The 21,411-nt window shown below is 33.4% G+C and overlaps 1 protein-coding gene across 2 annotated transcripts in view; it reads left to right on the top strand.

The window, feature by feature from the left end:
• STYX (serine/threonine/tyrosine interacting protein) overlaps positions 1-20,325 on the top strand; it is a 36,670-nt gene extending 16,345 nt beyond the window's left edge. For both annotated transcript variants that reach the window (XM_059914239.1, XM_059914240.1), the window contains 8 exons: positions 5-102; positions 2,917-2,977; positions 3,381-3,417; positions 3,845-3,884; positions 3,977-4,027; positions 6,101-6,173; positions 14,189-14,282; positions 16,770-20,325. In XM_059914239.1, coding sequence (XP_059770222.1) covers positions 5-102; positions 2,917-2,977; positions 3,381-3,417; positions 3,845-3,884; positions 3,977-4,027; positions 6,101-6,173; positions 14,189-14,282; positions 16,770-16,843 — 528 coding nt within the window. In that variant the 3' untranslated portion in view covers positions 16,844-20,325. The remainder of the gene's footprint in view (positions 1-4; positions 103-2,916; positions 2,978-3,380; positions 3,418-3,844; positions 3,885-3,976; positions 4,028-6,100; positions 6,174-14,188; positions 14,283-16,769) is intronic.
• The last annotated feature ends 1,086 nt before the right edge of the window (positions 20,326-21,411 follow it).

The following is a 21,411-nucleotide window of genomic DNA, read 5'->3' on the forward strand; positions in this document are numbered from 1 at the left end:
ATAGCTACCTATACTACAGAAACATGGAATAACTCATATAATATGTATAAGACAAAATATTGAAGCAAACTTTATTAAACCCAACTTTCAACAATTATTTAGGTAAGAATTGTTGCTATAATTTATAAAAATGTTAAGGGTAGCAAACATGTAATGTTTTTATTTCAAGTTGATTTTATCATATCGGATTTTTCTCCTGTATATATATGTTTTATAAAGATGGGTCATACAGTACATCATTTAAAGAATAAACTTCCTTTAAAATATTTTTAAAAAGTAATTCATGCACAGAATGTGGAATTCTAAATGTTCAAAAACATGTATACTGAAAAGTAGGTTTCCCTGTTCCTGTCCCCTAGATACTCAATTCTCCTCCCTGCAGGTATCCGTTGTTTTTGAGTATGTTTCCAGAGGTATGTTACATATATAAACATATTCTTACAGATCAAGTTAGCCTTTTTTAAAAATTACGTATTTTGGAGATTGCTTCATATTATTTCTTAGCTGCATTCTTCTTTTTTTTTTCCCCCCACACTGCACAGCTTGCAGGATCTCAGTTCCCTGACCAGTGAAAGCCCAGAATCCTAATCACAAGGCTACCAGGGAACTCCCGCATTATTCTTTTTAAGTTGCACAGTAATCCATTGTATTACTGTACTAAAATTTATTCAACCCATCTCCTCTTGTTGGACATTTAGATTGTTTCCAGACTTTTGCTAATGTAGTGAGTATCCCTGTATATATCATTTAATTCATATGTGAATATATCAGTAGGATAAATTTGTAGAGGTGGAATTGCTGGATTAAAGAATGTAAGCATTTAAATTTTAATAGATGTTACAAATTGCCCTCCAGTGAGTTGTATCAGTTTACATTCCCACTGTGAAGTAAATGAGAGGGACTCTTTCCTTGGTATCTCTCTAAGACAAAATTATAAAACAATTTTTCCCAATCTCCTGGAGTAAAAAAGGTGTCTTGTGTAGTTTTAATTTGCCTTTCTCATTTATCTTAAAATGATGAGGTTGAGCATCTGATGGTTTTTAATGTTCTTTGTTTTAGCTTCATTTAAAAAAATAAAGCATATATTACACATGATACAAAGGCCAAAGGGTCAAAAAGGTATATAAGGAAAATGTCTCTTTCCTCCCCTAAACCCAGCTATCTAGTCTATCTCTAGCTAGGAGGCAGCTACTATTAACTCTTTTTTTGATATCATTCTAGAAATATTTGTATAAAAGCATATATGTTAAAACTGTTTTAATGTTCTGCTTTATTGTTTGTAAAAATGAAAGCAACCTGAATGTCCATCAGTATAAGAGACTATAAAATATATTGTGTGAATACACAATAGAATACTGTAACCATGAAAAAGAATGAAATATTTCTATGTGTGCTCATATGGACTAATCTTCAAGATTTATTAAATGAAAACAGCAAGGTGCAGAGCCATGTGTTTAAAAATATATGCAGTACATTAGGTATATATTCTTGTATATGCATAGAAAATTTCTGGACTGACAGACTAGAAACTTGACAGTAGTTACTTCTGAGAAGGGAAATTTAGGGTCTGGGATGGTAGAGAGACCTAGGTTTCATTGCAGATGTCTTTATACTGTTAGAATTTTTTACTGTGTGTACACATTTTTCAGTTAATAAAAACTAGTTTTAAAAAGGGAATATCTGTAATCTAAAATAAAATAGATCAAATTTTTTCTAATTGCAAAAGAAATACTTGTTCTTTATAGATATGTTGGAAAATACAGAATGACACCAAGAAAAATATTTAAAAAGTCATCCATAAATCCACAACCCAGAGGAACATAACTTTAACATTTTGGTATATTTCCCTCTAAACTTTCTCTACTGTATATGTGTGTTATGTATACACACATATAGACTTGTGTATATTAAAGAAAATGAAAATGTTATATTTTAAAATGCCGTACTATATAGCTTTCTAATTTGTATAGAATTTTTGTTTTTAGTGCCAAAATGTCCTGGATACAGCTTCTGTGTGATAAGCCCTGAATTTATTGAAGTTGCTGCCACCAAAATGATCATTAAAGCAATATTGACTTTAAATTTTATAACTTAATTACTTAACTAAGTTGTGTTAATAAACAGGTGGTGTTGGATAGGTTAGAAATGGAAGTTTTTATTTTTTATTTTTGGCCGTACCACGCGGCTTGCGGGATCTTAGTTTCCTGACCAGGGTTCAAACCCAGGGCCCCAGCAGTGAAAGCACCGAGTCCTAACCACTGAACCGCCAGGGAATTTCCAGAAATAGAAGTTTTTCACAAAATAAGGCCAGTGTTTTAAAATGACTTATTTTAAATGTTTTTGAAGGTGTAAAATTCCAGGACAGGTGGTCTTTTGTTGCTTGTTGCTCTACTGAAGGTTAGTTCAAACAATGAATGTTTGACTCACGGCTCTGTCAGACTGCTGCCTTCTATTTTGGTTAGTTTCTTCTCTCTCAGACTTTGGGCTTCCTCTGAATTGTCCTCTCTAGGGTTGTGAGGAAAGGTGGCAGGGCCATCCAGAGAAAAATCTTTTAGTCCTAGGGAAGTTGGTAGAAATAGAAGAATAACAATAAGGAAAACAGGCAATTTTTGTCTTTATTTTCCAGGTCCACTCTGATCTAGAGGAAGGTTTCTTCCTACTTGTGATTTTTCTATTTTAAGCAGATAGATTTTTTTTTATACTAAGATATCAGAGAAATGTTAACTTGTTATTTAAGGCTTTAAATGCTATCTGTGCCTTCAAGCAGTATAAAATCTATGGCTCGGTTCTTGGGAATATGATACTTTGAAAGTTGTTTTGCATTATTTTCATGGTTGCCAAAAAATGTTCATATTTTTTATATATGAAGAGAGTTTTATCTGAAAATGTGCTTATCACAAAATATTCTATTTTCAGATATTTAGTCTTGGATATTGCAGATAATCCAGTTGAAAATATAATACGTTTTTTCCCCATGGTAGGTATCAATATTTTAATATCATTTAAAATTTATTTATGATTTGACCTCTTAATTGTGGTTCTAAAACTTAATGAAACATGATTTTCTCCTGTACTACTTTTACTTTGTTATGTCTGAAAATTGTGGGATTATATTTTTTTAAAAATTTATTATTTTTAAAACCTTTTTATGATCTCCAAATATTTGAGAAATCACACTTCAAATTTCTTAAATTCAAACTAATATTTAAACTTGTAATAGTTGTATTTGTAGCATTTTGGAGATTTTTGACATAAGGTAATTTTTATTCATATAAATAATCAGGAAATTATTTTCAATATGTTTCACTGTATGTATGTATGTATTTTATGCTTATGTTACTCCACATGTTTTATTATAACACATTGTCTTTTGCCTTCAGACTAAAGAATTTATTGATGGGAGCTTACAAAGTGGAGGTAAATAATATTCCTTTACTTAGCTTATGTTTATTTTTAGGAGATTATTTATGATAGTTAATTTTTTAGTTAGTATTCTTCTTAATTACAACTTTCATATTCTGCATTTATGTCTTCCCAAATTTGTATTTTCCCAACTTTTTGTTTCATTTGGATAGACTTTCTTAAATATCTCTGTAGAACTATTTTTCATGTTCTGGGTCAGCTTTAAATCTCTTTTAACCTAAAAGTCTACTGTAATCTCCACACAGTTAATATAAATAAATTCAAGGATTTGAAAATTAGTAAGTATCCAAACTGTACATATAAAATACACAAAATGTTTAAGAAAAGATTTATTTTATTGTAGTATGATACATAGTTTTAATATATTTTAGCTGCTGAATCAGGTATCTTTCTATCAGAATAACTATTTCTTGTTTTTCAGGAAAAGTTCTTGTCCATGGGAATGCAGGGATCTCCAGGAGGTATGAAGTTAGAGATAATCTTTCTTTCTCTTGCATTTAATTAATGAGTTGTGTTTTCTGTTTTTTTCTAAAAATTTTTTCCCCCTCTTCAGTGCTGCCTTTGTTATTGCATACATTATGGAAACATTTGGAATGAAGTACAGGTAAGAAAGTACTCTGAAACCTAGCCACAATTTAGATTCTCATTAAAATAAAGCTTAATGGAGACGGTTTAGGAGCTTTAAGTTAATAATCTCCTGATTTTGTCATCTAGTCATGTTTGATTAGGCAGGCCCTTTTATCCCATGGTTAAGTCTCTTAATCCTTGTAGCGTGTCTACCTTGTATAGATCCACTTAGGCTAATGTTTGTTATTTTATGGAGCTAGTGCTAACTTGTTATTTTAAAAACCAAAGATAATTATAGTTGGAATAACCCATGGAAAACTGCTTGCTTACTACTAGGGAATTGGTTAATCTGAGTTTAAAAACTCTTAGACAAAGATGTAATTGCTTGCTTTGTTTAAAAGATTAATTTATTATGTTTTCCTTTAACAGTAGTTGGGTGAAAAATTACCTAAGAATTGTTAGTGTCTGTTCACAATTCATTGTTTGTCTTATCCAAAATCATCTTTTCCAAGCATATTGCATAGACAAAAGAGAGAGAGAGAGACAGGCTGATGAGCTTTTCACCCTACAACAAACCAAAAAAGCTGGCCAATGTACAGTATTTTCTTTCTTAGTGTGTCTTGTACAAGTTAGAAATCTGTTGTAATCATTGATACCGCCTTCTCTTTCACTCCTCATGTCCCAAACTGATCCTTTACCAAATCCTGTCTGTTTTTTGTCCTGAAGTATTCCTTGAATCTGGCTCTTTCTCTTTATCATTATTTAATCTCCCTAATCCAAGCTCTAGTCATGTTTCCTTTGGACTCTTCCAGTAGTCACCTTCTTAGTGGTCTCATGTTTTCTTTCCTTCTCTAGTCTGTTCTGTTCTCCACACCACAGTGAGAATGATTTTCTCAAAAGATAAATCTGATCATATGTTACCTTACCCTAAAAAGCTTTCAAATGTTTCTGATCCTTAATAATTCTTAACATGGCCAATGAAACTTCACATGACATGCCCCTATCAATCTCTCCATTCTAATGCTGTGTTCCCAATTAACCCTCTCCATTTGAGCTATGTTCAGCATTGGATCCACATGCCTCACATATAGTAGACATTCAAATGCTTTAGTTTTTTTTTTTTCCAAGTTATCTTTAATTAATTAATTAATTTATTTATTTATTTTTGGCTGCGTTGAGTCTTCTTTGCTGCACATGGGCTTTCTCTAGTTGCGGCGAACGGGGGCTACTCTTCGTTGCAGTGCGTGGGCTTCTCATTGCAGTGGCTTCTCTTGTTGTGGAGCACGGACTCTAGGCGCACGGGCTTCAGTAGTTGTGGCGCATGGACTTAGTTGCTTCACAGCATGTGGGATCTTCCCGGACCAGGGATGGAACCCGTGTCCCCTGCATTGGCAGGCAGATTCTTAACCACTGTGCCACCAGGGAAGTCCCAAATGCTTTAGTTTATTTGGTATTTTTTATCTTAAAATTATAATGGAAAAGTTTGCTTAAAAGTGTTAATTCTTAAATATTATTTGAATACAAATGCTTTTATTTAACTGAAAAAGAGTAATATGCGCTAGATTTTGTTTTATATATTCTCTTTATTATTTGGTGATGTGTCAGTAATAATATTAATAGTGAAAATAACTTCCATTTATTGGGTTTTTGCCATGTGCCAGATACTATTCTAGGCACTTTTATCTCAACAACACACGGAAGTCCCTATACTTCTCATTTATTAACCAGTAATAATATCTGAGCATGTACTGTGTGACAGATGCTGTACACGATGTGTTATACTTATTATTTTCCATCTTTACAGTAGTGCTCCAAGATAGGAATTATTATAATGCCTAATTTACAGATGAGAAAAATAAAGCTTAGAGAAGCTGAGAAGTGTCCCCTAGGACACACAGCTGGGAAGCAAACGAATTGTGATACTTAGTCTGACCATGCTTTCAGGTTTTCCACTACAATTCACTATCTCTCTGTAGTACAAGCTGTATGATTATGATTTTCTATTTTAGGTAAATTGTTAGGAAAGTTCCTATTTTAGATAAATTCTGGAAAAATTGAGATTAATTCATGAAATGATATTATCGCCTTAGTTTTCTTTTTTTGTTTTCAGAGATGCATTTGCTTACGTTCAAGAAAGAAGATTCTGTATTAATCCTAATGCTGGATTTGTCCATCAGCTTCAGGTAACTTCTCTCTTCTTCCTCTTTAAGGCAGTCAGAAAGTAGGATAATTAAAATCTTATGTTCATGTAATTTAGTTGTAGTATTTACTTTGTAAATACTTAAAAATTGCCATAATCTGATTAATTTGATTCTTTGTTCAAGTTTACATCTGTATTTAAAATTATCAATATTTTCTTAAAAGCTACCATTAACAAGAAAAAAAGAGTTAAAGGCACATTTTTCAACCTAAAGTAAAATAATTGATGTTAGAAATGTCTTCAGTTACTTCTTTAATTTAATCACACATACAGAGCATAAGAGAGTTTTGATTCTAAACGTATTACATATAGCAGCCTTTTCTGTTTTATATGCTTTATCTTTTCCATATTCTTTCACATTTGATGATGCCTAGAAGATGCACTAAAAAGACAGTAAAGTAAACCTGTGAATTTATCTGATTAATTTATTTAATTTTTTTCCAAGAAGGAAAATCATAGGTGAAGACTGTGCTCTGGCTGATTCCATCCAGTTATGCAGGAATAAATCTCACATTGAGACATCAAGAGCGCTACAAAATGGGTTGTCTCAGTTACCAAACTTTAAATCTTACTTCATTTTTATTTTTAATTCACTTTTAGTTTTTACTTCATTTAAAAGAGAAAAAAATACTCACGGTTAAAAAAATAAAAATTCAATAATGCCTAAGAAGAATACTTGAAAAGTAAGTCTCCTTAATAGTATATCTTGAAGATCATATATAGCTCTACCTGCATAATATTTTTATGTGTATATGTACATAGATGTATGTATGTATCGCAGTTATATAAGACCAGTTGCTTATACATGGACCTTTAGATTGTTTCCAGCCTTTCACGATTTTAAACAACATGGGAAAGAATATCCTGGTAGGTACATCTTTGTTTACATGTGTGAATGCACCTGTATGATAATTGATCAGAGTAGAATTGCTGGGTCAGAGGGCATTTGAAATTTGATGTTGCCAAATTGCCTCTAAAAAGGCTTCAGGAAACAAGGGGTACCTGTTTACCCATACCTAATCAATACCAATAGTGAAAGTGTTTTATGAAACTTCTTGATCATTGTTATCATGGTGGTAAAAGTGACAACTCCTTATGATTTGCCTATTTTTCTATCAGGTTGTTGGTCTTTTTCTCATTGGCTTGTAAGGACTCTGTATATTAAGAAAATCTATCTTTATCCAACTGATTGGAAATGCCATTTTTATTATATACCAAATTCTGATCTATACTTGAGTCTGTTTCTGACCTTGTATTTTGTTCCATTGATCTGCTTATTGCTGCACTTGTATCAAACAGTTTTAAATACTATAATATTATGTAAGTAATTTATATTACTTATATCAAGTAATTTAATCAAGATCCCCTCATTAATGTGTTTTCTGGAATTTTCCTGGCATGTTCTTAACACTTATTTTTTGGTGTGACCTTTACTGGAAAGAGTCCTGTGGTTGTTTTTATTAAAAACATTATCTCTACATTCACAGTTCAAAAGGAATTGACACCTTTAAATTTTTCTTAGTATGTTCCTCTCTAAGAGTATGTTCCATTTATTCAAGTCAATTTCTATGTCTTTTAGTGTTTTAAAGTTTTCTTTATATAGAATATATGCATTTCTTATGAAATTTATTCCTATTTTCTTTTATTCCCATTATACATAAAATGTTTTTTTCCTCCAGTATGTTTTTCTCATTGCTTACTTGTATATAGGAAAGCTATTGATTTTTGTTGTTTTCAGTTGGCAACCTTATTAACTCTAAACAATTCTGAAAAATTTTCTAGTTGATTGTCTTAGATTTTCATCTCCAAATCATAATAATTTTGCAACTTTTCTAATTTTTTTTTTCTTTCTCATTGGATGGTCATTGTATCAGAATCATGATAAGTAATAGTGGTATAGTACTTGTACTTTATTCTTGATTTCAATGTCAGTGCTTCTAGTATTGCACTGTGTGTGTGTGTGTGTGTGTGTGTATGTATGTATGTATGTATTCATCTGTGCCTATGTAAAGAGATTTTACCAGGAATAGATGTTGATATTTAGCTTAAAAAAATTTTTTTTTATGGAATGACTGTAGTTTTACTCCTTTAAGCCATTAATATGGTGAGTTGAATTATTGGATCACATTATGCTAGATTTCTTAATTTTGAATCATCATTTTGGTTCACAAATGGATCTCACTTGGTTATGGTAGACTATGTTCCGTGAATGTGTTGCTAGATTCTATTTGTCAGTATTTTTTTAAAGATTTTGGAATTAGTTGAATAAGTGATATTGGTTTGTAATTTTTTTCTATACTACCCTCTTCTGGTTTGGGTGTTTATCACGTGATTCTCATTTTTAAAATGGAAACTTGCTTTCTCTTTATGTGCTCTAGAACAATGTAAATTAGATTGGACTTACGGGCTTCTTGGTGTTCTGATATATGGTACCTGTGAAATCATTGGACCTTGATTTTTTAATTTAATTTGGTTATTCATTATTTCATTCATTTGTATATTTTGAGGGTGGACCAATTCTTGGACAGCTTTTCTTCGTTTGGTAGGTTAAGTCTGATTTTCATATACTCCTCAGGTCACTTTGGATGGTTTCATAATCTCTTATATAATCATTCATTTCATGGGATTTGAGATAAAATTGAGGAAAATATTTTTCCATTCTTTTTTCTAATTTTGTGTATCTGTGCTTTCTTTTTTCCTTGATCTGGTTAGTTTATATAAATTTTCTGTATTTGAATTTCTGCTTGCTTTCTGCTTTCCTTAGGTTTTTGTTGTTTGTGCTGCTGCTGCTGTTATTCTTTAGTGAATTTCCTGAGTTGAAAGCTTAGTTTTTCATTCTTTCAGGAATTCAAGACCATGAATTATCCTCTTAGCATTGCTTTAGCCATATTCTACATATCGTACATAGATTCTGCTATGCAATATTTTTATTATTGTTATAGCTTGATATTCTGTGATTTCACTTTTGATTTTATTTTTTACTTAACATTTGTTTGAGAGTTTTTTTTTTTTTAAAAACTATATAGGTGACAAGGTTTATTTTCTATTTTTGTTCATTTCTAATACTATTTACTTCTTGAATTTTTTAATGTTTTCTTCGTGGCCTAATATACAGTTGTATTCTCTGTTTTCAGGGCATAAAGCTCAATATACAGTCGTCCCTCAGTATCCGTGGGGGATTGGTTTCAGGACACCCCCCTCCCCCTGCCGCCCCGTGAATTCCAAATCTTATATAAAATGGCATAGTACAGTCAGTCCTCTGTATCTGTGGGTTCTGCATCCGTGCATAGAGGGCTGATAGTATTTGTTCACTTCGTCTGTCTTGGGCTGAGAGGTGAATTGAAACTCCTTTACTTTATTATGTTTCTGTTTATTTTTTCTTTAGTTCTTCTAGTTTCTTTGCCAATTTTGGTACTGTGTTATTTGGTAGGTAAAATTCAAGTTAGGTCTTCATTGTAGTTATCTATTTATTATTCCTTCATTCAATTATTTTACTTTGAAATTAACCTTGTGTAATATTGTTTGCATTTGCCTTGTGAGTTTCTTCATTCCTTTTCTTCCACCTTTCTAAATCACTTTGTTTTAGATGCATTTCCTATATATGGTCTATGGCTGGATTTTGTTATTTGATTTATCACTATTTTTCTTTAATAGGTGAATTTATCCCACTTTCTTGCACTAAAAATGATATATACTTTTGTCTGTCCTTTTATTTCATGTCACGCTTTCTCTTTTAAGTGCATCTTTTTTAAACTTTTCACTATAAAGTTTATGAATTCTTTGTATGTTTGTATTCTTTTGATAATTTTTAAATTTATTGTTTTTAGTTCTAATGGGCACAATTGTAACTTTATAGTATATACATATGTTTCTTGAGTTATCACTTTTAAATAACTATCAGTTGATTTCCACTATAAAAGATAAAAATTTATATACCTCTACTTCTTTCCTCCTTCCCCTCCACTACCTGCTTTGTTATTAGTCTTAGTTCTTCTAGGAGTTACCTCTTATACCTTTAAAAATATTTAAATATTATACCTCTTGTTACTTAGCAATATAAGATCATCTACTTAAACTACCTCCTGTTATATGTCCTGCCATCTCCTTTTTTTAAAAAAAAGATTATACTTTTTCTACATTGTTACAGATTATAATATTTATATTCTATCCTATAACCGCATTTTCTAGTTGTTCATCCTTAGTTCTACATTTAAATAGGATTCTAGCTTCTTTATTCAACTACTGGAGTTTGTCTTTGAGCATTATTTTCAAGAAGAGTTCTTGGAAACTATATTCCGTTAAGTCCTGGCATTTTGGAAAATATTTTTCTGTTGCTCTTATGTTTGAATGACAATTGGCTAGATAAAAATTTTTTGTTTAATACTTTTTCCCTTATGGGTTTGCACACAGACCTGACATTGAATATTGCTCCAGAGAAGTCTGAGGGGAGCCTAATTTAAAAAATTTTTCCCCCTTAAAAGACTTGATTGGGAGGAGGAGGTGTTGTCTGGATGAACATAGGATGCTTTATCAAGGTATATCTTGTTGATTGTTCTATATTAACTTCTCAGTCTTAGTATGCCCTTAGCACTTACAGATTCACACCTTCCCTTATTTCAGAAAGTTTTCTTCTACTATGTATTTGGCTTCTGTTTTTGTTGTTCTGTTTCATTTGCCTGGCTTTTTCTCCCAGAGACATATTTTATATTGGTTCCCTTTTTCTTCCATATCTGCCATTTTCTCTGTAATTATTTTCAACTTTGTTCTTTTCTCTTTTGGCTTGATTTTTCTCAAGCTTTTCTTCCCTTTCCCATACTTCATTGTTTCATCAAATGTTCATTTGGCATTGTTCTAGGCAATGGCAGTAAAGCAGAGAACAAAATAGACAGAAATCTCTGACCTCATGAAACTTATTCTAATGAGAGAATTAAACAGTAAACAAAGTGAAATGTGGTGGGTCAGATGGTAATGGGTCACAGAGAAAAATAAGGGAGAGAGAAATAAGGCCACATAAGAAGATGCGACATGAATTGCATTTTTAAATGGTGATCAGAAAAGGCCTTATTGCAAAAATGATATTTGAGCAGAGACCTGGAGAAATTAGGAGGAGAACAAGCTGTGCTGATATTGGGGGGAAGGCATTCTAGGTAGCAGGAATATACGTGCAAGTGCCTTGAAATGGGAGTATGCATAGTATTTTCGAGAAGTGCAAGAAGGTCGGTGTGGCTGCAACAGAGTAAGCAAATAACGGTAGGAGATTAAAGCTGGGAGGTAAGGGGCCACATGACAGACGTTTATAGGCCATTATAAGTAAGGCCTTTGGCTTTTATTTTAAGTGAAGGAACAACTTCAGATTGCCTGCTGCTGTGTTGAATATAGTATACTGTGTATATACTGTAGGGGTTGTTGGGGTTTGGGCAGAAGCAAGTGCTCGAGTTAAGAGGCTGTTGCAGTGATGGAGTCAGGAGAGTGTTGGTTTGAATCAAAGTGGTTGCAGGGGGAGAGGTGAGAAGAGATCAGATGCTGGATTTATTTGACAGTAGAGCTGATGGAATTTGCTGATGGATTGGATGTGAAGAGAGATAGGGATGAATTTAAGCCTTGTAGCCTGAACACTGGAAGAGGAACTGCTACTTGCTTGTATGGGAGAAACTGCATGAAATTGGAAGGGAGTAAAATCAAGAGTCGGTTTTGGTCATGTTAAGGTTGAGAGAGCTATTAGATAGTGGGCAGGTATACATATAAGCCTGGATTTCATGAGAAAGAACTGTATTTCTAGGGGTTATCAATATATAGATGCTATTGAAAGCTTTGAAACTGGATGAGATCACTAGAGAAGTGAATGTGGATAGAGAAGGATTTCAAAAACAGAACCTTAATGTATTCCCAGCATGTAGAGATTGTGGAGATGGGGAATCAGCAGAGGAGGCTGAAAAGAGTGGCCAGTGAGTTGGGAAGAAAATCAGGATGGTCTGGTGTTTGGGAAGTCAAGTGAAGAAGGTGTTAGAAGAGTGGGGAATGACCCTCCGTTTCAAAGATTGATAATAGGTTAAATAAGATAAGGGCTGAGAATTGACATTAGGTTAGGAACATGATGTCATTGGTGCCCTTGACAATTTTTGTGGAGGGGGGAAGATAAGCATAATTGCTCAGAGTTGAAAGGAAAATGGGAAGAGAGGAATGTGAACAGCAAGAATAGATAATTCCAGGAATTATGCTTAGAAGGGGAAAACAGAAATGAAACAGTAGTTGGAGGGGAAACTAGGATTAAGAGGGGCATTCTGTTTGTTTTCTGAAATGGTAGGAAATGGCATAGTCATCTCTTTTATTGTCCTATTTCTTCCATGAATCCTTTTATCTCTTCTTTGAACTCGTTTCAGAAATGCCGTATTCTCATCGATTTCATGGGGAATTATAATTTTCACCTGCTCCATGGTGTAATTTTCATGCAGTGTTCTTTATGTATAGACTTTTGGTTATAATGTTGCTTTTCTTTCCCTTGCAAACATCTTTACATAAGACGTACATTGGTTCCTTTTTGATATTGGTCATCTTTGAACTGGAGACATTCTTCTTAAATAAGCCATTTGCCCAACAAGAAAGTTGTGGGAAAGGGACCAGGGGAGTGGTGGGGAAAGGTAGGCAGCTTAAATTTTCCCAGTTGTCTTGGAAGACTTTCTCACCAACACTTTTCTCCAGTGTTATGACTCTACTTAGCGAGTGGGAAAAAAAAGAGCCCCTTTTGTCACAGGTTCTTCTTGTTTAGATTGATAAACACTGCATGCCCATTAGAATCAACTGGGGAACGTTATCCATACCAGTTAAATGAGAATCTCTGGTGGGGGGAGGAGAGGAGCTGACTATATACCTACAGGTTTTAAGGCACCTCAGGTAATTCTCAGGTATAGCCAGGCTTGAGAATCAATGGTTTAGCCTTTACTTGCAGCTGACCAAGATCAGCCGATGCTTGGCAACACGCAACCCAGTTTCTCCTCCACATCGCTTGCGTCTTGCAGAAATGCCAGGTGTGGATGTTCACGTTTTCCTTAATATGCCCTTCCTCCTCCCACAGCCCACACACACTTCCTGGCTGTATCATACTAGGCAAGGGCTTGTTAGGTTTGTCAGCTGTACCCACTCTGTCTGATATCCGCAGTCAGGCGTCTTTTGTGCATAGCTTAGTCTGGTTCCTTTTTTTTTTAAATGTTATTGTGAAATATAATACACATATATAAAAATGCATAAAGTGCGAATAAACATCCATGTAACTGCCATCCAGGTCAAGAATTGAATGTTTGCCAGAATCCCAAAAGCCCTCTTGAGGCCTCTTTCTAATCATAATTCTCTTTTTCCCATCATAAAGTTAGCCAGTATCCTGACTTATTTGATAATTAATTCCTTACTTTTCTCTTCATTCTTCTCATATTCAGGGTTATGGATGTTTCCTAGTTTCTTCGAATAAGGAGTTCTCTATTTTTTGTTTTCAGAAAGGGGAGAGGGATAGGAATGCCTTTATTACTCCATCTTTAACTGGAAGTAGAGGACTATTGATTTTAAGGAATTAGAACCAAATGTATACTTGAATCAATTAAATGCCTTATATTAATCTGATTTTTTAAAATGTTTTATTTCTTTTTATTCTTATAATCATTCTATGAGATTGCCAGTTTGGGTTTTGGGGGTATGTATGTGTTTTAACAGATGCAGTCAGAGATCATATAGCTTATGCCGGTGGCAGAGAATACATACTGACTGGCAGTTCAGTGTGCAGTGCCGTAGTGCAAGCTATTTGCTTGACTTGATTTATGGTCTCATCAATAAATGTGAAATTATAAGATAGGAATTTTAAGCCTTTCTTTTACAGCAATATGGCACCAGAGTTTTCAGTATAAACTAAGAATACCAGTGATGTATGCATTAACCACGTTTAAAATTTTGTTTTGTTTTGGGTATCCAAGAATTTAAATGTATATTCAGGTTAATTAAAATCTCTTCTAGGAATATGAAGCCATCTACCTAGCGAAATTAACAATACAGATGATGTCGCCACTTCAGATAGAAAGGTCGTTATCTGTTCATTCTGGCACCACAGGTAAGGATTTTTTCATTTTGGAGAAATTTGGGAAGAAAGATGATGGTAGTGAAGAATAGAAGAGAAGAAGCATCTTTTGCTCATTAACAAGTTACACCGAACAATTTAAATTGTTTAGAAAATTTTTGGATGGACTATTGAACTAAAATAATTTCAAATTTTAACTTTGTAATTAAATATGTATTATATTGAGCTTCTGTGTGTACACCACTAGTTAATTAGAATGTGTTGGTTGGAAGATCAGATTTCTACTTTGTTGAGTTTTAAATCTTTAAGTAGTATAACTGTGTTGCAAAGATTAAAATAATAAGAGGGGTCTGGAGACGAGGCCCTAAATACACTTAGGTGGTCTTATTAAAAATGAAAGGTGGTTAGTAAGTAAAAGCAGGGTGACTAAATGTAAGCTACCTCAGTTTTTCTCTTGCCGTAAGTATTTGAATCCTTTCTCCTTTCCCTATTGCAGTGTCCCCTCCCCCATTTTAAAAGTTAATGATCCAGGCATGCTCTCAAAATCCTAACTTTTGCCATCCTCTCCAAGACCTTGCTACCCTTTTTTGTCTCCTTTCTTTTTATTAGAGCATTCATGGAATTTTTTTAGTTTATGGTTTTTCTCTCCCAGAGTTCCTTTCAGTCTTATTTGAACCTACAACCTTGTAAGTTAGGAGAAACAGGTTACGTACCTGGTTAGTGTTGGACCTGGAAATTTAACACTGGTGATCTGCTCCACAAGTCCAGCACTATATTGTACTTCCTTAGTGAAAATACTATATACCCATCCTTCAGGCTCAACTTCCCAGTTGTCATTGACTCTTTGCAACTTCTATCTAATCATTTTCCAAAATGGGATGGTCTGTTTCCTCAGTACCTAGAATTCCCTCCCTCTTTTATAGTACCCTTCATTTCGGTCAAGTTCAGGTCCATATTGGCCTCCTATTCCAACTCTTGTTATTTAGTCTGTTCTGTACATTGTGGCCAGACTTATTTTCATGAAAGATAGTGGTAGTAGTGATATTCTTCCTGTATAAAAGTCTTCATTGGCATAATTTTTTTTTAATATTTATTTATTTATTTGGTTGCACCAGGTTGTAGTTGCAGCAGGTGGGCTCCTTAGTTGCGGCTCACGGGCTCCTTAGTTGTGGCGTGCGAACTCTTAGTTACGGCATGCATGTGGGATCTAGTTCCCTGACCAGGGATCGAACCCGGGCCCCCTGCATTGGGAGTGTGGAGTCTTAACCACTGGACCACCAGGGAAGTCCCCATTGGCATCATTTCTACTGAAGAAAACACATCATAGGTAGTAATTAAAGGCCCTTTTGATCTTTATTTGTATCTCTCACTGTACCTCTATATATGCACTCCAGAAAATGGGACTACTAATGGTTTCCTGTGCGTGTCTTCTATTCTCCACCTAGAAAGCATCACCTTCAGTCTCTCTGTCCATAAAAACTTGGTTCAGATGTCATTGCCTCAAGAAAACATGATGATTAACTTACTCTTCCTCTAATCTTAGTTATTCAAAACTGCCATAGAGCTTTATCTGTACCTCCTCACTTTCTGCCTTGTATTAGTTACCTATGTCTCTTACCTCCCTTCGTAGAATGCAGGTGCAACACTGCATCTGAAACTGTTATAACCACTGTATTTAGACTTATGGCTAGCATATTTTCTTCTCTATTCCATCAATACTATATTTCTATCCTTAATTTTAATCTTACAGTGAAACATTAGTTTTCTGTTGGAATCCACCCTCTGTATTAACATTATTACCATGATTTAGCACAACCTTTAGGGCATAAGTTTAAGGTCATGCGACTGTTAGGCAGATAACACAGCAAACCCTCTACCAGTTCAGTTGTTCCCTAAAGTTCTCCTCCATTGAGACTCAAAATTTCTTGATTATAACTGTTGAGCATATGGGGATAGCTCTGATTCTGTGTGGGAAATTTCTGTACTAACAGACTCTGATGTGAAGAGTAGATAAAAGAAAATCTCTTATCTGCTACATGCTTCCTTTCTCCCAACTCTAGACTTGTTGGTAATAAAATCACAGTTTCAGTGGAAAAAATATTTTTGGCAGCATCTGTGGAAGCAAAAGGATAATTACATCTACAAAATAAAATTGTACAAATGTACAGTGTCCTAAGTCACATGTTTATGGAGCCTAAAAAACAAACTCAGTAACCAATTATGAACCGTTATCCCTTTAAAAATTCTATATTCAAACTATTTTAAAAATTAATGTTCATTATATAAAATACTTTAATACTTAATTCTTAAGAGGGAAAATGTCATGAAGATATAAAGTTCTTTGGGTAGTTTATAACAAAAGAATTTACAACAGTTTACTAAAAATTCAGTCATAGAATTTTCATAGTCATATATATGGTAACACTTCATGAAAAATGAAGCTTTTGCTAGTTGTAACATTCTAATGAATGAATTTATTTAAGTTCCCATTATATGTTATGTTCATGCAATAACTTTTAGGCAGTTTGAAGAGAACACATGAAGAAGAAGATGATTTTGGAAACATGCAAGTGGCGACTGCACAGAACGGCTGATTCAAGAGCAACAGTATAGAGGATGTGAATTTCTATTTGGGAAGGAGAAAATACTACAGACAGTAATAATGTAAAATGGTAAAAACACAAGTAGTTTCTTTTCAATTATATGTTGCTTCCAGACGTGTTTCTCTGCGACTTGTTGAGCAACATTTTAAGATGTCGGACTTCTGCGATAGATGGCACTGATGGTTTTATTCTTTTTTTTTTTTTTTTTTTTAATTCTTTACAGTTTTATTATAAACCAAGAATTTTGGACTTGCAAAGAGGTATTATTGCAATAATGCACTTTTCATACTTGAAATTTATTTGTATGATATAAAGTTGTTACTTTAAACAAAATGCAAGTTAGGGGGACTTGTTTATAAAATCTGGGTAATTTATAACAAAAGAATTTCCTAAAGTTTGCAAAAGTTCATTTTGTGTTCTACGTATTACATTTTAAAAATAATTTTACAGTTCAATTTTATGATGGAGCCTCTTACAGAAACATTAACAAATGCAGGAATCTGCCACATTTCTTTTTTAATATAATTCAGTAGCTTAATTATCTTTTAATTTTTTTAAACTTCTTGATCCCATCTTAATAATCTTTAAATCATGACATTAGCCAACTGTCCTTACTTTAACATGATCCAAGTATTGCTTCTTTTCCTACTACCTCCCTAATTTTATCCTATAGAAAAAAAAAAGTTTAATGAACAAAAGAAAATGTTTCGCTTTATAATACCAGATGCTCAAAAACAAGGAGAGTTTTAACTCAAGTGACTTTCCTTTAGCATTCTTAAAAGCCAAATGTTATGTTTGTTCTTTTGAGTTGTGTAGCCTGTTTTTTCTTTGTCCAAAATGGTTCTAAATAGAATATAATAAACCAGTGTAGCACTATTTTTTTTCCTAAACAAAGCCCAAAAAAGAAAAGTGCCTTGCCTCCTTAGAAAATATAAAAAATAAATCCTCATGTCCTCTAAATTAGTATGTAGAACAGTGAAAAGTTTTGAACATTTTTCTGTAATTTTTTTTTAAACCATAAATTAGTTCAAACTGAAAGTCTTAAGGATTGAAGAAACCTTAGTAAATTATTTGGAATATGGAGCATTTACTCCATTTTTATGTTGTCTTAATGATTCTGTGAGATTGTTCTGGCTCAGACAAATGCTTTTCTTTGAGGATGCATTTATTGGGGAAAAGTGATTGTGGGAGACTTCAGTGTATTATAAATTAGTGTTGTAATCAGTTCTTGGCATTGCGTTAATCCAAATTTCCCCCATAATTTGCATTAGCAAAGTCACTTTATGGATCCTAGGTTCTCCATGTTTTTATTTATACATATAAAAATTGTTCTAAGAAAAACATTTTTGCTATTTTAAGTATGATGTTGGGGAGGAGAGGAGTGTTTTTAACTTTTTATAGCTGGTGATTTAGGGTAGCACAAACAAAACTCCTTTGTATCTCCCTTTTCTCAGTCCTCTCTTGAGGTGCTTTACTGATGGGACTTGTAAGGTAGGTAGCAAGTTACCTACTTCGCTTTCCTCCCTAACGTGTAATAATACAGTAAAAGCTTTTTTAATCCAGCATAGCAGGAGAGTGGCAGTGAATCGAAACTGCTTTGTTAATTCTGCTGCCCCAGGTGGTATTCCTCTTTTGATTTCCCTTCCCTTCCCTATTTTACCACCCTAAAATAACAGCATATTGTCAATCCCATTGTAGTCTTGTATTCTGTTGTGTGATTAGGTCATTGGGTGTGGTGGTCTAGTATAGTCAAGATTTGCATTGAGTGTTCAGAAATTCCAGCTGGTGAGGTGCCAGAAAATACAACTTTCCTGTATATAGATCACTATTGGTTAGGTCAGCAAAGATCTCTTTTGCAAACTAATAATCTGTGATGCTTCATTCCACAAAAACGGCTTAAAAGAATCTTCATAATAGTCCATTTAGGTTTTAAAAATGAGGCAGTTAAGATTTTCTAAATTAATTTCTTAAATACACATATCCTCTCTAGTAGTCTGGCCAAGAGTACAGGTTTGGTTATTAATTTACAGTTGGTAATTTTCCACTTTTTCTAACCACTGTAATTTTTATGTTGGCACTAAAGTGCCTGCCCAGCACTGTATATTAAAGACTCTCACAAACACTAGAAAAAAGGACTGTCATCTTCTTGAGTACAAGTTAATATGGACAAAAAGTTTATTCTTTCTATAAGAATACTGCAAGTTTGTTTTATCTTGGGTTCATTCTTCCACCCAGTGTTCAACTCGTTCTTCTGGTAGCTCTTCCTATTCTTCTGTTTGGTTCCATTTCTATAATTCCTCTGTTTCCACTGATGTTTTGTGATAGCTAAATAACTACAGTACATTTAACCAATCCTGATTTATTTTCTAGAATATTTGAATAATGTATGAGTGACCCAGCACCCAATTTTAAACATTAAATATTAACCTGGGCACAGAATTTAAAATGATATTGCATCAAAACATAGGAGAACTGCTTTATTGTCCATTTTGAAAGTATGAAACTTGAATATTGAAAATACTCAAACTGGAATGGCAGTATTCTTACCTTGTAATTTCAGTCCATTGGTTCCTGTTAATTTCTTATCAGATGTTTAAACAGCAGTTACCTTTGTTTATTTGTATCTACTCTGTGGTGGAAGTATTAAACCATGATACCCTTTGCTACCAACTCTCAACCACCTAACTTTCAGAGCAGACTATTTGTTTTGGGAGGATTTTGTGCTTCATCTGAGTTTAGAAGTAATGTCAGAAAATGTTAAGCATGTCCTTTTAAAGAAAATATAAGGTTTATAATTGTCTTATTACCATGGTAATTTAAATGAATTAGAAGTATATAACTGCAATCTTGAATTATAAAGTTGGGGTGCATATATAGAGATATATATCAAAATCTCAACTTGATGTAAAGTAAATGAGCAGTTACCTGGCAGACTTTTTTTTTTCAGATAACTGTTTAATCCATAATTCCATAACGAACTTAGCTTCACTTCAATATTTATTTTGTCCATTCATCAGTGCTCCAGTAAGTAAATGATAGGAAACAGCTGAAAATTACTAAAAGATTTTATTTTTTTTTTATTGATTAGAAAAATAAGTTTCTAGGGTCTTTGAATGCTGGATTTTTTTTTTGTCTTATCCATCCATGGCAGCTAAAAAAAAAATAATAATCACTCAAAATATTCAGGTTTACATGCTAGCTCTCTCTCATAGGGAGTTGCCATACCTCACAGTTCAAAGTGTATTTTGTAGATCAGTAACATTATACTGACATGTAATTGCAATTTACTATGCAGCAAAAATGATTCAAAAAGAAAAATAACCTACAGTGTCTATTTACCTTTGTACAGACAATTGCTTAAGTTACTCTGCTTTTAACATCTGTACTTGGATCAAATGCTTATGTATGTATAGGAATGTCACAGTGCAAGGTGCTGCTAGCTCAGGCACAAAGTATTAAAATTATTTTGTGAAGATTGGTGGTTGTATTAAAACTGGTGTGCCATTATACCTCAAAAAGATTGAAAAGCTCATTTATACTGCTTATGCCTCAGAACCTCTTTACTTAGATTGTTGTCTTCTAGGTAAAAGTAACCCAGTTTTAGTCCCACACAGATTAAGAAGGATGAATGAACATTGGATATTGAGAAGCAGTTAAGAGTATTTTCTGAAACATTGTGGTCACACATAAAAATTATGGACAGTACAGGGAAGGCCCAAGTTTCAGCTCAAGTATATTTTAAACAATTAATTGAACAAGTTTGGAGTTGAAAGTGAGGGAATTTGTGACTGAAGGAAAGGGTAAGGCCATCCATAGAACAGCTTCCAGCTCATTAAAAAAATACTTTTTGCTTTTAGTTTTCCCCTTGTTAGCCTACCTACATAATATTCTTCATCAAATCTAAGACATCATCATTAGCATCACTACACCATCTTTTTGATCCTACTAAAAGGCAAAAAATATTGCTGAATAAACTAAGACAAGCTACTGATCATAAAATGCATCCAGATTTCCAAATGTTACATGTAAAAAAGAAAAAAAAGTGCTTGAGAGTCAGTGAAATACAAATATATAAAATACATGGAGCAAAATAAAAATCACAATTGCCACTTCGTTATACCTTTTCAAAAGTAAACAATGCTCAAAAATGTATATATTGAAATGTTCTGTGCAGTTTTTTTCATACTCAATTTTACCCTCAAAATGGCTTAGAAAAATCAAATTTCTCTGGCTAACTAAAGCTAAATACAGATCATCAGTTTCCTCAATGATACAATTTTTATGTGTTATACCTTACCTACAACTTTATTTCCTATAGGGGGGGATTTAAGATAAGACCTTAAGAACACTATTTAAAGGGATTTATTGAAATAGCCACCTTATAGTTTTACTTCAAATTGTTCAGTGGTAAGAAATGAAATAAAGCATTTAACTTTGCCCTTTATTAGGGTTTTTTTTTTTTTGGTGTTTTTTTCCTGGCCACGCAGCACAGCATGCGGGATCTTAGTTCCCCAACCAGGGATCGAACCCATGCCCCCTGCAGTGGGAGCGCAGAGTCT

This window comes from Balaenoptera ricei, chromosome 2 (genome assembly GCF_028023285.1).
Source record: "Balaenoptera ricei isolate mBalRic1 chromosome 2, mBalRic1.hap2, whole genome shotgun sequence".
Classification (NCBI taxonomy): Eukaryota; Metazoa; Chordata; class Mammalia; order Artiodactyla; family Balaenopteridae; genus Balaenoptera; species Balaenoptera ricei.